This window comes from Ranitomeya imitator, chromosome 1 (assembly GCF_032444005.1).
Source record: "Ranitomeya imitator isolate aRanImi1 chromosome 1, aRanImi1.pri, whole genome shotgun sequence".
NCBI lineage: Eukaryota > Metazoa > Chordata > Amphibia > Anura > Dendrobatidae > Ranitomeya > Ranitomeya imitator.
The window spans coordinates 874,111,101-874,126,062 of NC_091282.1; the positions used below are offsets into that span (position 1 = coordinate 874,111,101).

At 44.0% G+C, this 14,962-nt stretch overlaps 1 protein-coding gene across 3 annotated transcripts; it reads right to left on the reverse strand.

The window, feature by feature from the left end:
* Positions 1-4,528: 4,528 nt before the first annotated feature.
* LOC138652056 (uncharacterized) lies at positions 4,529-8,735 on the reverse strand. Of its 3 annotated transcripts, none has more exons than XM_069742784.1 (4): positions 8,592-8,735; positions 8,207-8,351; positions 7,994-8,115; positions 4,529-7,621 (listed from the first exon to the last, which is right to left on the reverse strand). In XM_069742784.1, exons 3-4 carry the CDS (start codon positions 8,085-8,087, stop codon positions 6,597-6,599), a joined length of 1,119 nt encoding a protein of 372 aa, XP_069598885.1. In that variant the 5' UTR covers positions 8,088-8,115; positions 8,207-8,351; positions 8,592-8,735; the 3' UTR covers positions 4,529-6,596. The 3 variants fall into 3 exon arrangements, with proteins under 3 accessions (XP_069598885.1, XP_069598891.1, XP_069598880.1); XM_069742790.1 differs by having other exon boundaries at positions 4,529-6,986; positions 7,308-7,621; positions 8,207-8,735; XM_069742779.1 differs by having other exon boundaries at positions 8,207-8,735.
* Positions 8,736-14,962: the final 6,227 nt, after the last annotated feature.

Here is a 14,962-nt window from a genome sequence, read left to right on the forward strand (position 1 = left end):
GATAGATAGGGGGGTTATGGGGTTTGGGCATTGGTCTGGTATACAAAGGGGTTGTGGTGGTTGAACAATGAAGACTTGCCTTGTTTTGTCGATTTTATTTTCAAAGTGTGTGGCAAAGTCCTAATCAGAGATGAGGGAGGTTGGAAGGGACAGTGTGGAAGCGGAGGAGGGAGTTAAAGGTTTTGAATAACTGTTTGGCGTTGTAGGATAGGGAAGATACAAGGGTTGTGAAGTAGGCCTGTTTAGCAGAGGTGAGAGCAGATTTAAAAGCGAGTGTTGCCGGTTTGAATGCAGTGAAGTCATCTTGCAAATGTGTTTTCTTCCAATGCCGTTCTGCAACCCTGGACACTTGCTGGAGCTTTTTAGTGGTGTTATTCTGCCAGGGTTGTCTATTGATGTGTCGCACTCAGCCATGAATGAGAGGGGCAACCGTGTCAATAGCTGATGCAAGAGTGGCATTGTAGAAAGCAGTGGCACTGTCTGTTATGGAGTGAGGATATGGATGGCAGTGGTAGAATAGAGTCAGAGAGTGTGTGTCTAGGTGTGCAAGGTTTCTGCGGTGGTGCGTATGTTGCTGGACATGGGTGACCGGTGAGGAGGACAGGGATGAGACAATGAGCAGATGGCGGTTGGAAAGAGGGAGAGGGGAGGTGGTGAAGTTAGACAGAGAGCAGAGACCGGTGAAGACCAGGTCTAGTGTATGTCCGTCTGTGTGGGTGGCTGCGAAGGACCACTGAGTAAGTTCAAAAGATAAAGTAAGGAACAAGTTTGGAGGCTGTTGACTGAAGGGTACCAGTGGGGATGTTGAAGACACCCATGATGATAGTGGGAAAATCAGCAGAGAGAAAGTGAAGAAGACAGGTGGAGAATTGGTCAATAAAGGCAGTGGCCAGGCCCAGAGGTCGGTATATGATGGCCACTTAGAGGTTGGAGAGAGAGTAGATGCGGACAGTGGACTTCAAAAGGGGAGAGGATAAGGGAGTGTAGAGGTTGCATTGGGTTAAAGGTGCAGTTTGTTTGTTGCCAGGGTGAGGGGTGTGGGTGAAGTGGAGGCCGCCGTAACACAGCGCAGCAGGGGAGGCGGTGTCAGAGGGTGTTAACCATGTTTTTGTGAGGCCGAGGACGGCAAGCTTGTGGGAAAGAAAAAGGTCATGAATCACATGAAGCTTATTGCAGATTGAGCGGGCATTCCAGAGTGCACCAGAGAGAGGGAGCAGGGGGGTGGGCTTCAGGGGCACGGGTTTTATGTTAGAAAGATTGCGGTAGTTCATATTAGATAGGGAGTGGTAGGAGGGGGTAGTAATGGGAGGTATGAGTTGTTGTAGGATAAGCAGCAGATGACAGCAAGCAGAGATTGTACCATTAAAGGAATTGTTGTAGGATGATAAGCAGCAGATGACAGCAAGCAGAGATTGTACCATTAAAGGAATTATTGCAGGATAATAAGCAGCAGATGACAGCAAGCAGAGATTGTACCATTAAAGGAATTATTGCAGGATAATAAGCAGCAGATGACAGCAACCAGAGATTGTACCATTAAAGGAATTATTGCAGGATAATAAGCAGCAGATGACAGCAAGCAAAGATTGTACCATTAAAGGAATTGTTGCAGGATGAAAATAAGCAGATGACAGCAAGCAGAGATTGTACCATTAAAGGAATTGTTGCATGATGATAAGCAGCAGATGACAGCAAGCAGAGATTGTACCATTAAAGGAATTTTTGCAGGATGATAAGCAGCAGATGACAGCAAGCAGAGATTGTACCATTAAAGGAATTGTTGCATGATGATAAGCAGCAGATGACAGCAAGCAGAGATTGTACCATTAAAGGAATTTTTGCAGGATGATAAGCAGCAGATGACAGCAAGCAGAGATTGTACCTGTGTGAAGAGAGTAGATGGATGTTAATTCCCGGCCTTTGAAATAACTGCACTTCACGATACTTTAGCTGCTGTGATACCTCGCTGCCGGGATATGCGTGCCTTACCCGCATGCGTGCCCCCTAGAACGCTATATATGTCAGCGACACACACAAATGTACAGGCATTTTCCCATGCTCCAGAGTTCACCACGGGTCAGGCCGGCCGGGAGGGCAGACTCAGTGACGTCAGTGCTTGTCTCTGAAGCAAGTGCTGGCATCATCTCATTCATTCCCCAGTAGTTTACAACTGGGGCAGTCGCATTAGCACCGCTCCCAGTTGTAAACTGTATATACCCCAAATATGCATTACGGCATGGGACTGAACGCCAGATAGGTATGGGTATATTGTTGGTTTGTTATATTTTATTTATTAAAGGTGATAGAGGTCGTCGCATGGATTAGCAGAACAATAAAGATGGCAAACTGTGTTTAGTGTTTTATTTCATAAAAATATTCTGGCTGTGTATTTAACCATTTCACAACTATAGGATTAGTAATGGAAAGGTGTCTTATCGACACCTCTCCATTACTAAGCCAGCTTGATGTCACCTTACAATACAAAGGTTACATTAACACCCAAACTATTACCCCATTTGCCAACCACTACAGGGCAAGTGGGTAGAGTAAGGCTAAGTGCCGGATTAGGCTCATCATAGACATGCACCTTTTCTGAAGTGGCTGAGTGCTGATGTTTTAGCCAGGGGGGCCAATATCCATGGTCCCTTCCTAGGATAATAATATTAGCCCGCAGCTGTCTACATAGCCTTTGCTGATTATTAATTACTAGATTGTGGCCCGATTCTAACGCATCGGGTATTCTAGAATATGCATGTCCCCGTAGTATATGGATAATGATGATTCAGAATTCGCGGCAGACTGTGTCCGTCGCTGATTGATCGAGGCAACCTTTATGACATCATCATCACCATGGCAACCATTATGACATCATCGTCGCTGTGCCCATTGCTGATTGGTCGAGGCCTAGCGGCCTCGACCAATCAGAGACGCGGGATGTCTACGTCCTTTATGACATCATCGTCGCTGTGCTCGTCGCTGATTGGTCGAGGCCTGGCGGCCTCGACCAATCAGAAACGTGGGATTTCTACATCCTTTATGACATCATCGTCGCGGAATTTCTACGTCGATGCTGTGCCCGTCGCTGAGGCGGGATTTCCAGGACAGACAGACAGACAGAAAGACAGACAGAAAGACAGACAGACGGAAAAACCCTTAGGCAATTATATACCGTATTTTTCGCTTTATAAGACGCTCCGGATTATAAGCCGCACCCCAAATTTTGAGGAGAAAAATAGGAAAAAAACATTTTTAATAAAATGGTGGTGCTTCTTATAATCCATGCATCTTATTGCTTACCGGGGTGGTGGCTGTGGTGAAGCTGGGTCTCAGCATTGCTGCTGCAGGAGGTGGGTGTTGCCGTCGCACTCTGTCCCATGCTGCCGTGTGCTGCCGCCATGCTGTGTCCCCGAAGCTTGCCATTGCACTCTGTCCCTTGCTGCCGGGTGCTGCCACCATGCTGTGTCCCTGATGCTTGCTGCCACACTTTTTTTACTGGGTGCTGCTGCCACGCTGTATCCCTGATGCTTGCTGCCGTGCTCTTACCGGGTGATGCTGCCGTGCTGTGTCACCGATGCATGATGCCATGATCTGTCTAATGCTGCCGGGTGCTGCCGCTGCTCTCTGTCCCGTGCTGCCACCATGCTGTGTCCCTGATGCTTGCTGCCACACTTTTTTTTACTGGGTGCTGCTGCCACGCTGTATCCCTGATGCTTGCTGCCGCGCTCTTTTACCGGGTGATGCTGCCGTGCTGTGTCACCGATGCTTGATGCCATGGTCTGTCTAATGCTGCCGGGTAATGCCGCTGCTCTCTGTTCCATGCTGCATGGGGGAGCTCTGCAGCTCCATCCATGCTTTCCTGTTCGGTGGATTCCTTCCGGGAAAATGGCCGCCGGGAGGTGGCGCATGCGCAGATGAAGATCTCGGCAGCAAGATCTCGGTAGATGAGATTTCAGCACTGAGATCTCATCTCCTGAGACCTCCCGGCGGCCATTTTCCTGGAAAGATTCCACTGCACAGGAAGGCATGGATGGAACTGGAGAGCCCCCCCATGCAACACGGGACAGAGAGCGGCAGCAAGCACCTGTGACACAGCGCGGCGGCAGGAGCACAGGGGACACAGCGTGGCGGCAGCAGCACAGGGGACACAGCGCAGCAGCAACAGCACAAGGCAGCATCGGGGACAGTGTGGCAGCAAGCATTGGACACCCGCAGCGGCAGCACCGATAAGGTATGTCCGCATTGTAAGACGCACCCCCCATTTTCCCCCCAAATTTTTTGGGGAAAAAGTGCGTCTTACAAAGCGGAAAATACGGTATATAGATGACTGGGCAATATACTATGTGGCTGTGCAATATACTACGTGGCTGGGCAATATACTACGTGACTGGGCAATATACTATGTGGCTGGGCAATATACTACGTGACTGGGCAATATAGTAACTATATAAATGGAGGGCACCACCTTAAACATAAATTATAAATCAAGACGTCCTGAATCCCCCTCAACACGTAAAAATGCATAAACCACATAGAGAGAAGACATATTGAACAGGAGATCAACAGGACAAATATACAAAATTATCAAAAAGTATTTATTAGTGAACAGTCCAATAAGCGCACAATACAATTAAAAACAATTAAAAAACACACAGAGGTGCCCGTAATACCGGGAACCACAGAAAACCTTAGCCCACAGACAAAAATACTGGATATAGTGGCACCTGAGAGAGCTAACATAAATAGAGGAGCGTTTCCAGAGCAAAGGATTAACATGAAAGTACATGTAATATATCCCAGTTCAATAAAGAAATAATAAATAAATAATAATAGAATCAAATAACCCTGGAACACACTCTAAACTCCTGAGGGGCAGACAGACCACATATGTAACCAAAACACCCTATTTAAAGACCTATAGTAGTCCACATGTCATTACACTCACACATGGATATGGTGATCCCACTAAAAAAGATATATAAATAAATAATACTCTAAAGGTGAGGTGTAGTAAGTGGACATACCAAAAAAGTAATCAAAAAAATGCGAGACCCATGCGGGGCCATAGAGGGTGAATAGCAGGTAAATGACAAGTCAAAAAATTACCGGTCCAGTCCGTCCTATCAGTCAGGGTGCCAGTCAGATAGTCATAAAAATTGTGTCCATGGGGCTAAGTTGCCCTACGCGTGTCGCCGCATGCAAGCAGCTTCATCAGGGGCAGGCATGTCCACTTAACCAAAGACTAAACTTATATATACCTTACAAAATAACAGGATCACCCCCAGCTGGAGAGTAGAGCCGCGGGTCCAGGACCGGAAGTACTAACGGCGTGCTTGCCTGCATATTGCGCAGGCGCATGAAACAACATTGACCTCACCGCTATGGGCGGTACTAAGCAGTACAATAAAGAAATTCCAAAGCCGGCATAGTAGGTCTATTACTGCGCAGGCGCGAGAAAGTATTACGCTGAGAGGCTGACCTCACCAGAATAAGCGGGCCAAGCAACGCATTACACAAATGCCCGAATACCGCACAGACTCAAAAGGGAGGCTGACATCACCCCTATCAAGCAGGGAAACCGTAAAGACCACATGTTGCGTAGGCACAAGGTGAAGTAAAAGTCCCCACCACTGTGAGCGGCATGGTTGGAATAGTAAACCAAAGCATAAAGACTTAGCCAAAACATGGAAAAGTGGTAGTTTCACCGCTAAGATAGACATAGCGCAGTAAATAAAAAAGCCATGCCGGCAATATTGTAACCATTTATAGCGCTGGCGCAGGGAGGAGTTAAAGGCCAGGGGGAGGAAAGAGCAAAAAGGAGGAGGGGAATACCGACCTCATCGCATGTCCCATATACGATCAGAGGCCCAGGGATACCCAAGATGTTAAACAGGCACCAAGTTAGTATCGGAATACAGCCTTACCATAGACAATTATCAACAGGCCTGAATATAGAAGGAATTAGAAGAAAAAGTATACATGATATACTGTTTAATAATAATCAAAAATGCATAAGGGACACATTCAATGCCATTGTACAGAAAGTGCAACGAATAGTGTCCCGTTAAATAAACGATAGCAACCTACAAAACCAATCAAAAAGTCAAAGGAATAAAAACAAAAAAACAAAATAAAATTTTGAAGACTAAAACAACTCAAAAGAGTTGTTAGTCTAGATACCAGACAAAAGGCAGAACAAAGATGGCGCATACCAAAAAAGGTATGTAAAGGTATGTATACAGATGTAAACCAAGACATCCTATCCTACTCAGGTGCCACATAAGTCCTATTCACACCCACAGGGTCGCAAATACATGCGATATAACAAGAGGTGTAATGACTTCATCTATTTGATGGGACCCATGTAAAGCCAAGGGGCCAATATAACAAAGATGGTGCTCAGGCCCACCCTAGGCAATTTTATGCCAAGCAGACCCAGGATGTAAAGTGCCCAATGCAAACTACAGTAAATAGAGAAGGATGACATATAAAGCATATATATACAAAATTACAAAATTACAAAGGGGTAAGAGAAAAGAAAGAAACTGTCCCATAAGTCCCAACTGCCCCATGAACTAGAATGCGGGTTAAAGCAGATATTATAGTTGTTTATAGAATCCTGTGAATAACAGGTCCTCATTGAGGCCCCTTGGAGTGCAGCTCTGAAGTTTATAAATCCATTTGGACTCGCACCGAAGGAGAGCATTTGTAATGTTTCCGCCTCTGATGTTTGTAGATACGCTCTCCAGGCCCATAACCTTAAAACCCACAGGAAGTCCTTGATGTTTCTCCAAAAAATGAGCCGCCACAGATGACAAAGTCTTGTTCCTTTTCTGATCTCTCGAAGCCATAGCGATGTTGGACAAATGTTGCTGCATCCTTCTCTTAAGTTCCTGCGATGTCTGGCCAACATATATCTTGGGACAACCACAGAGTATAGCATATACCAGATTTCGTGAACGACAGTTAAAGTATTCCCTAGAGCGAACCTGAAAAGGCAAACAAGAGGCAGAACAGACGTCACTGGCTGTGATAAATTGACATATATTACAGTTACCACAGGGATATGAGCCCACAACCCTCGAGCCACGGTTCAGCCTCCCAGATGGCCTATAATAGTGACTATGGCATAAGTCATCTTTAAGGTTCTTAGCCCTCCTGGCAACTAGATTAGGAGTTTCAGAGATGAATGGTATGATTTTCTTGTCGCTCAAGAGGATATCCCAGTTCCTCGACAGAATGCCTCTGATGTCTGACCATTGATTGTTGAAAGTAGTTATCAAAGGTACCGATCGAAGAGGTTCACGTACCTTTTTCTCCAGGAGGCTGGATCTATCCTGACCACGAGCAAGTTGGAATGCTTTGGAAATCACCCTTTGTGGATAGCCCCTTTGTTTAAATCGCCTTGTCAGGTCCTTGGCTTGTCCCAGAAAATCTGTGTTGGTGCTACAGTTTCTCCTGAGACGGAGAAATTGACCTTTGGGGATCCCATTTTTTAGATGTTGCGGGTGAAAGCTCTCGTAATGTAGTAAGCTGTTTGTCGCAGTAGCTTTCCGAAACAGGTTGCAGGCGATCTTAGAGTTTTCGATGGAAAGTTTGATATCAAGGAAGTCTACAGAATTTGCTGAAATGACAGATGTTAATCTCACATTAAGAGAATTATTGTTTAAAACCTCAACAAAATTCCTACATCCAGCCAGTGAGCCCGTCCACAGGAAGAGAACATCATCTATATATCTTTGCCAGGTGAGTACTCCCCTGGCAAAGGCTTCCGACCTGTAGACAATTGTCTCCTCCCACCATCCTAAAAACAAATTCGCATAAGATGGCGCGCACCGGGCACCCATAGCGGTGCCCGAAATCTGTCTGTAATACTTTCTGTCAAAAACAAAGTAGTTCTTATCTAAGATAAAGAACAACAAATCAAGAAGAAAATGGTCATGTGTTCTATCTCTTTTAACTTTTTTCTCCAGAAAATATTTAACCGCAAGCATACCTAGATTGTGTGATATGCTTGTGTACAGAGCTTCGACGTCCAAACACACCAGGTAAGTGTCCTCCGGTATCTCACAATCCTCCAAGACTTGCATCAAATGTGTCGAGTCTCTAGTGTATGATCTTAAAGCAAGGACAAAAGGTTGCAAAAAATGGTCCACGTATATGCACGGGCGTTCGAAGATACTCCCAATTCCCGACACAATGGGCCTACCTGGTGGCTCTGTCACAGATTTATGCACCTTAGGGAGTGCGTAAAAAGTGGGGACGACCGGGGACTGGGTAATCAAGAAATCCGCTTCCTTTTTGGTTATAGTCTGCCCATCCAGTGCTTTGAGCACAAGGGAGTCCAATTTGTCCTTAAAAAAAGATGTAGGGTCAGATGGTAAGGTGACATAACAATTCCCATCATGTAGCTGACGAAGTATCTCCCTTGTATACTGTTCATGGGGCCAAAGGACTATGTTACCCCCTTTGTCTGCCTCTCTAACCACAAAATCCTTGTTATTCTTCAAATTCTGTAAAGCTTCTCTCTCCCCCCTACTAAAATTATTTTGTTTGTTAGGATCCAATTTCAGTAAATGAATGTCCCTACATACCTTATCAAAAAAGATCTGTATCGCAGGGAAGAGAGAGAAGGAAGGTGTGGCCTGAGAGGGAAGTCGTCTTGGAAAGAGGCCTCTTGTCTCCGCCTGTTCATTTTCTTGTAACAAGTCCAAGAGATCCAAAAAGACTTGCTTCTCATTATCCGGAAAAGACTCTATGAGATTAGGCTGTTGATATAATAATTTGAACGTAACCTGGCGGCAAAATAAATAAACATCTTTTACAAGCGTGAATTTATTAAGGGTGCTCATGGGTGAAAAGGATAGACCTTTGGTCAATACTTGATGTTCCAAATCAGACAAGATATATGATGAGAGATTGATGACTTGTAAATTCCCTGAGTTTGCCCCATTTACCTCTGGAGTGGTTAACGCCTCTTGTTGTATCTGGTCTCCCTCCTGAATGACGGTGACCAGTTCCTCCGTGTTCGAGCGTTCTTCCTGTAGGTGCCCGTGTTTCTTTCTTCTACCCCTCCTACGGCGCCTTCGGCGTCGCTGGGGTCCGAGGATAAAAAATCACTCGAAGATGGTTCAATTCTTAGGGTAGTATCATTGGTTCTTACAGGATCTCTAAGGGGTTGGCGTTTGTTGCCATAGTGCACCCATCTATAAGCTTTCCCTTTATTAAAGTCCATTTTGTCCCTTTGAAACTTGTGTCGTTTCCTAGCAATAATATCCTTTTCAAACTGATCTATTGTCAATTTTAGTTTTTCCTGAAAGGGGATAACTAAGGTATTTTTATCAAAATTGCCCAGTTTACTTTCACAATTTTTTATATCTTCCTTGGTCTTAATCAGGAGTGCCTGATCATGCTCAATCAGCATCTCAATCAAAATTATAGAACACTTAGCTAGTCCACCTTCCCAAACTGTTTGAAAATCAGGGGTCACCTCCCAAGAGGGAAAAATTTGGATACGCAATCCCTGGGGTATAATCCCCACCTTTTTGTACTCCTCCAAACTCCTAATATTCCACCAAATTTTGGTCAATGATTTATGTAAATTAGTGATGTCTGTAGACAGTGATTGAAAAGACAGATCACTCCCTGAGCCCGCCGAAAGACCATTAGTGTCATTATCAAATAATCCCAGAGCCCTGTTGCTCCAAGCAGTTTCCCTAGCCGAGAGATCCATGTCAAAATAAAAAATAATCACTATGAAATGTAATCAATATGACAGTAGGTATAGGTGTGCCACACTCCTGAAAACGGGGGTATAAGAGACTCCCCAAAACAAAACACATATAGTAACTATATAAATGGAGGGCACCACCTTAAACATAAATTATAAATCAAGACGTCCTGAATCCCCCTCAACACGTAAAAATGCATAAACCACATAGAGAGAAGACATATTGAACAGGAGATCAACAGGACAAATATACAAAATTATCAAAAAGTATTTATTAGTGAACAGTCCAATAAGCGCACAATACAATTAAAAACAATTAAAAAACACACAGAGGTGCCCGTAATACCGGGAACCACAGAAAACCTTAGCCCACAGACAAAAATACTGGATATAGTGGCACCTGAGAGAGCTAACATAAATAGAGGAGCGTTTCCAGAGCAAAGGATTAACATGAAAGTACATGTAATATATCCCAGTTCAATAAAGAAATAATAAATAAATAATAATAGAATCAAATAACCCTGGAACACACTCTAAACTCCTGAGGGGCAGACAGACCACATATGTAACCAAAACACCCTATTTAAAGACCTATAGTAGTCCACATGTCATTACACTCACACATGGATATGGTGATCCCACTAAAAAAGATATATAAATAAATAATACTCTAAAGGTGAGGTGTAGTAAGTGGACATACCAAAAAAGTAATCAAAAAAATGCGAGACCCATGCGGGGCCATAGAGGGTGAATAGCAGGTAAATGACAAGTCAAAAAATTACCGGTCCAGTCCGTCCTATCAGTCAGGGTGCCAGTCAGATAGTCATAAAAATTGTGTCCATGGGGCTAAGTTGCCCTACGCGTGTCGCCGCATGCAAGCAGCTTCATCAGGGGCAGGCATGTCCACTTAACCAAAGACTAAACTTATATATACCTTACAAAATAACAGGATCACCCCCAGCTGGAGAGTAGAGCCGCGGGTCCAGGACCGGAAGTACTAACGGCGTGCTTGCCTGCATATTGCGCAGGCGCATGAAACAACATTGACCTCACCGCTATGGGCGGTACTAAGCAGTACAATAAAGAAATTCCAAAGCCGGCATAGTAGGTCTATTACTGCGCAGGCGCGAGAAAGTATTACGCTGAGAGGCTGACCTCACCAGAATAAGCGGGCCAAGCAACGCATTACACAAATGCCCGAATACCGCACAGACTCAAAAGGGAGGCTGACATCACCCCTATCAAGCAGGGAAACCGTAAAGACCACATGTTGCGTAGGCACAAGGTGAAGTAAAAGTCCCCACCACTGTGAGCGGCATGGTTGGAATAGTAAACCAAAGCATAAAGACTTAGCCAAAACATGGAAAAGTGGTAGTTTCACCGCTAAGATAGACATAGCGCAGTAAATAAAAAAGCCATGCCGGCAATATTGTAACCATTTATAGCGCTGGCGCAGGGAGGAGTTAAAGGCCAGGGGGAGGAAAGAGCAAAAAGGAGGAGGGGAATACCGACCTCATCGCATGTCCCATATACGATCAGAGGCCCAGGGATACCCAAGATGTTAAACAGGCACCAAGTTAGTATCGGAATACAGCCTTACCATAGACAATTATCAACAGGCCTGAATATAGAAGGAATTAGAAGAAAAAGTATACATGATATACTGTTTAATAATAATCAAAAATGCATAAGGGACACATTCAATGCCATTGTACAGAAAGTGCAACGAATAGTGTCCCGTTAAATAAACGATAGCAACCTACAAAACCAATCAAAAAGTCAAAGGAATAAAAACAAAAAAACAAAATAAAATTTTGAAGACTAAAACAACTCAAAAGAGTTGTTAGTCTAGATACCAGACAAAAGGCAGAACAAAGATGGCGCATACCAAAAAAGGTATGTAAAGGTATGTATACAGATGTAAACCAAGACATCCTATCCTACTCAGGTGCCACATAAGTCCTATTCACACCCACAGGGTCGCAAATACATGCGATATAACAAGAGGTGTAATGACTTCATCTATTTGATGGGACCCATGTAAAGCCAAGGGGCCAATATAACAAAGATGGTGCTCAGGCCCACCCTAGGCAATTTTATGCCAAGCAGACCCAGGATGTAAAGTGCCCAATGCAAACTACAGTAAATAGAGAAGGATGACATATAAAGCATATATATACAAAATTACAAAATTACAAAGGGGTAAGAGAAAAGAAAGAAACTGTCCCATAAGTCCCAACTGCCCCATGAACTAGAATGCGGGTTAAAGCAGATATTATAGTTGTTTATAGAATCCTGTGAATAACAGGTCCTCATTGAGGCCCCTTGGAGTGCAGCTCTGAAGTTTATAAATCCATTTGGACTCGCACCGAAGGAGAGCATTTGTAATGTTTCCGCCTCTGATGTTTGTAGATACGCTCTCCAGGCCCATAACCTTAAAACCCACAGGAAGTCCTTGATGTTTCTCCAAAAAATGAGCCGCCACAGATGACAAAGTCTTGTTCCTTTTCTGATCTCTCGAAGCCATAGCGATGTTGGACAAATGTTGCTGCATCCTTCTCTTAAGTTCCTGCGATGTCTGGCCAACATATATCTTGGGACAACCACAGAGTATAGCATATACCAGATTTCGTGAACGACAGTTAAAGTATTCCCTAGAGCGAACCTGAAAAGGCAAACAAGAGGCAGAACAGACGTCACTGGCTGTGATAAATTGACATATGATCGTATATGGGACATGCGATGAGGTCGGTATTCCCCTCCTCCTTTTTGCTCTTTCCTCCCCCTGGCCTTTAACTCCTCCCTGCGCCAGCGCTATAAATGGTTACAATATTGCCGGCATGGCTTTTTTATTTACTGCGCTATGTCTATCTTAGCGGTGAAACTACCACTTTTCCATGTTTTGGCTAAGTCTTTATGCTTTGGTTTACTATTCCAACCATGCCGCTCACAGTGGTGGGGACTTTTACTTCACCTTGTGCCTACGCAACATGTGGTCTTTACGGTTTCCCTGCTTGATAGGGGTGATGTCAGCCTCCCTTTTGAGTCTGTGCGGTATTCGGGCATTTGTGTAATGCGTTGCTTGGCCCGCTTATTCTGGTGAGGTCAGCCTCTCAGCGTAATACTTTCTCGCGCCTGCGCAGTAATAGACCTACTATGCCGGCTTTGGAATTTCTTTATTGTACTGCTTAGTACCGCCCATAGCGGTGAGGTCAATGTTGTTTCATGCGCCTGCGCAATATGCAGGCAAGCACGCCGTTAGTACTTCCGGTCCTGGACCCGCGGCTCTACTCTCCAGCTGGGGGTGATCCTGTTATTTTGTAAGGTATATATAAGTTTAGTCTTTGGTTAAGTGGACATGCCTGCCCCTGATGAAGCTGCTTGCATGCGGCGACACGCGTAGGGCAACTTAGCCCCATGGACACAATTTTTATGACTATCTGACTGGCACCCTGACTGATAGGACGGACTGGACCGGTAATTTTTTGACTTGTCATTTACCTGCTATTCACCCTCTATGGCCCCGCATGGGTCTCGCATTTTTTTGATTACTTTTTTGGTATGTCCACTTACTACACCTCACCTTTAGAGTATTATTTATTTATATATCTTTTTTAGTGGGATCACCATATCCATGTGTGAGTGTAATGACATGTGGACTACTATAGGTCTTTAAATAGGGTGTTTTGGTTTCATATGTGGTCTGTCTGCCCCTCAGGAGTTTAGAGTGTGTTCCAGGGTTATTTGATTCTATTATTATTTATTTATTATTTCTTTATTGAACTGGGATATATTACATGTACTTTCATGTTAATCCTTTGCTCTGGAAACGCTCCTCTATTTATGTTAGCTCTCTCAGGTGCCACTATATCCAGTATTTTTGTCTGTGGGCTAAGGTTTTCTGTGGTTCCCGGTATTACGGGCACCTCTGTGTGTTTTTTAATTGTTTTTAATTGTATTGTGCGCTTATTGGACTGTTCACTAATAAATACTTTTTGATAATTTTGTATATTTGTCCTGTTGATCTCCTGTTCAATATGTCTTCTCTCTATGTGGTTTATGCATTTTTACGTGTTGAGGGGGATTCAGGACGTCTTGATTTATAATTTATGTTTAAGGTGGTGCCCTCCATTTATATAGTTACTCTATGTGTTTTGTTTTGGGGAGTCTCTTATACCCCCGTTTTCAGGAGTGTGGCACACCTATACCTACTGTCATATTGATTACATTTCATAGTGATTATTTTTTATTTTGACATGGATCTCTCGGCTAGGGAAACTGCTTGGAGCAACAGGGCTCTGGGATTATTTGATAATGACACTAATGGTCTTTCGGCGGGCTCAGGGAGTGATCTGTCTTTTCAATCACTGTCTACAGACATCACTAATTTACATAAATCATTGACCAAAATTTGGTGGAATATTAGGAGTTTGGAGGAGTACAAAAAGGTGGGGATTATACCCCGGGGATTGCGTATCCAAATTTTTCCCTCTTGGGAGGTGACCCCTGATTTTCAAACAGTTTGGGAAGGTGGACTAGCTAAGTGTTCTATAATTTTGATTGAGATGCTGATTGAGCATGATCAGGCACTCCTGATTAAGACCAAGGAAGATATAAAAAATTGTGAAAGTAAACTGGGCAATTTTGATAAAAATACCTTAGTTATCCCCTTTCAGGAAAAACTAAAATTGACAATAGATCAGTTTGAAAAGGATATTATTGCTAGGAAACGACACAAGTTTCAAAGGGACAAAATGGACTTTAATAAAGGGAAAGCTTATAGATGGGTGCACTATGGCAACAAACGCCAACCCCTTAGAGATCCTGTAAGAACCAATGATACTACCCTAAGAATTGAACCATCTTCGAGTGATTTTTTATCCTCGGACCCCAGCGACGCCGAAGGCGCCGTAGGAGGGGTAGAAGAAAGAAACACGGGCACCTACAGGAAGAACGCTCGGACACGGAGGAACTGGTCACCGTCATTCAGGAGGGAGACCAGATACAACAAGAGGCGTTAACCACTCCAGAGGTAAATGGGGCAAACTCAGGGAATTTACAAGTCATCAATCTCTCATCATATATCTTGTCTGATTTGGAACATCAAGTATTGACCAAAGGTCTATCCTTTTCACCCATGAGCACCCTTAATAAATTCACGCTTGTAAAAGATGTTTATTTATTTTGCCGCCAGGTTACGTTCAAATTATTATATCAACAGCCTAATCTCATAGA

What these genes read in the sequence shown, in the direction of transcription:
- LOC138652056 (XM_069742784.1), bottom strand. Translation starts at nt 8,087, where the DNA reads ATGCAAGTCTTGGAGGATTGTGAGATACCGGAGGACACTTACCTGGTG. An exon ending in AAGCATATCACACAATCTAG is followed by an intron (nt 7,622 to 7,993) that starts GTATGCTTGCGG and finishes CTGTCATTTCAG; the next exon opens with CAAATTCTGTAGACTTCCTT.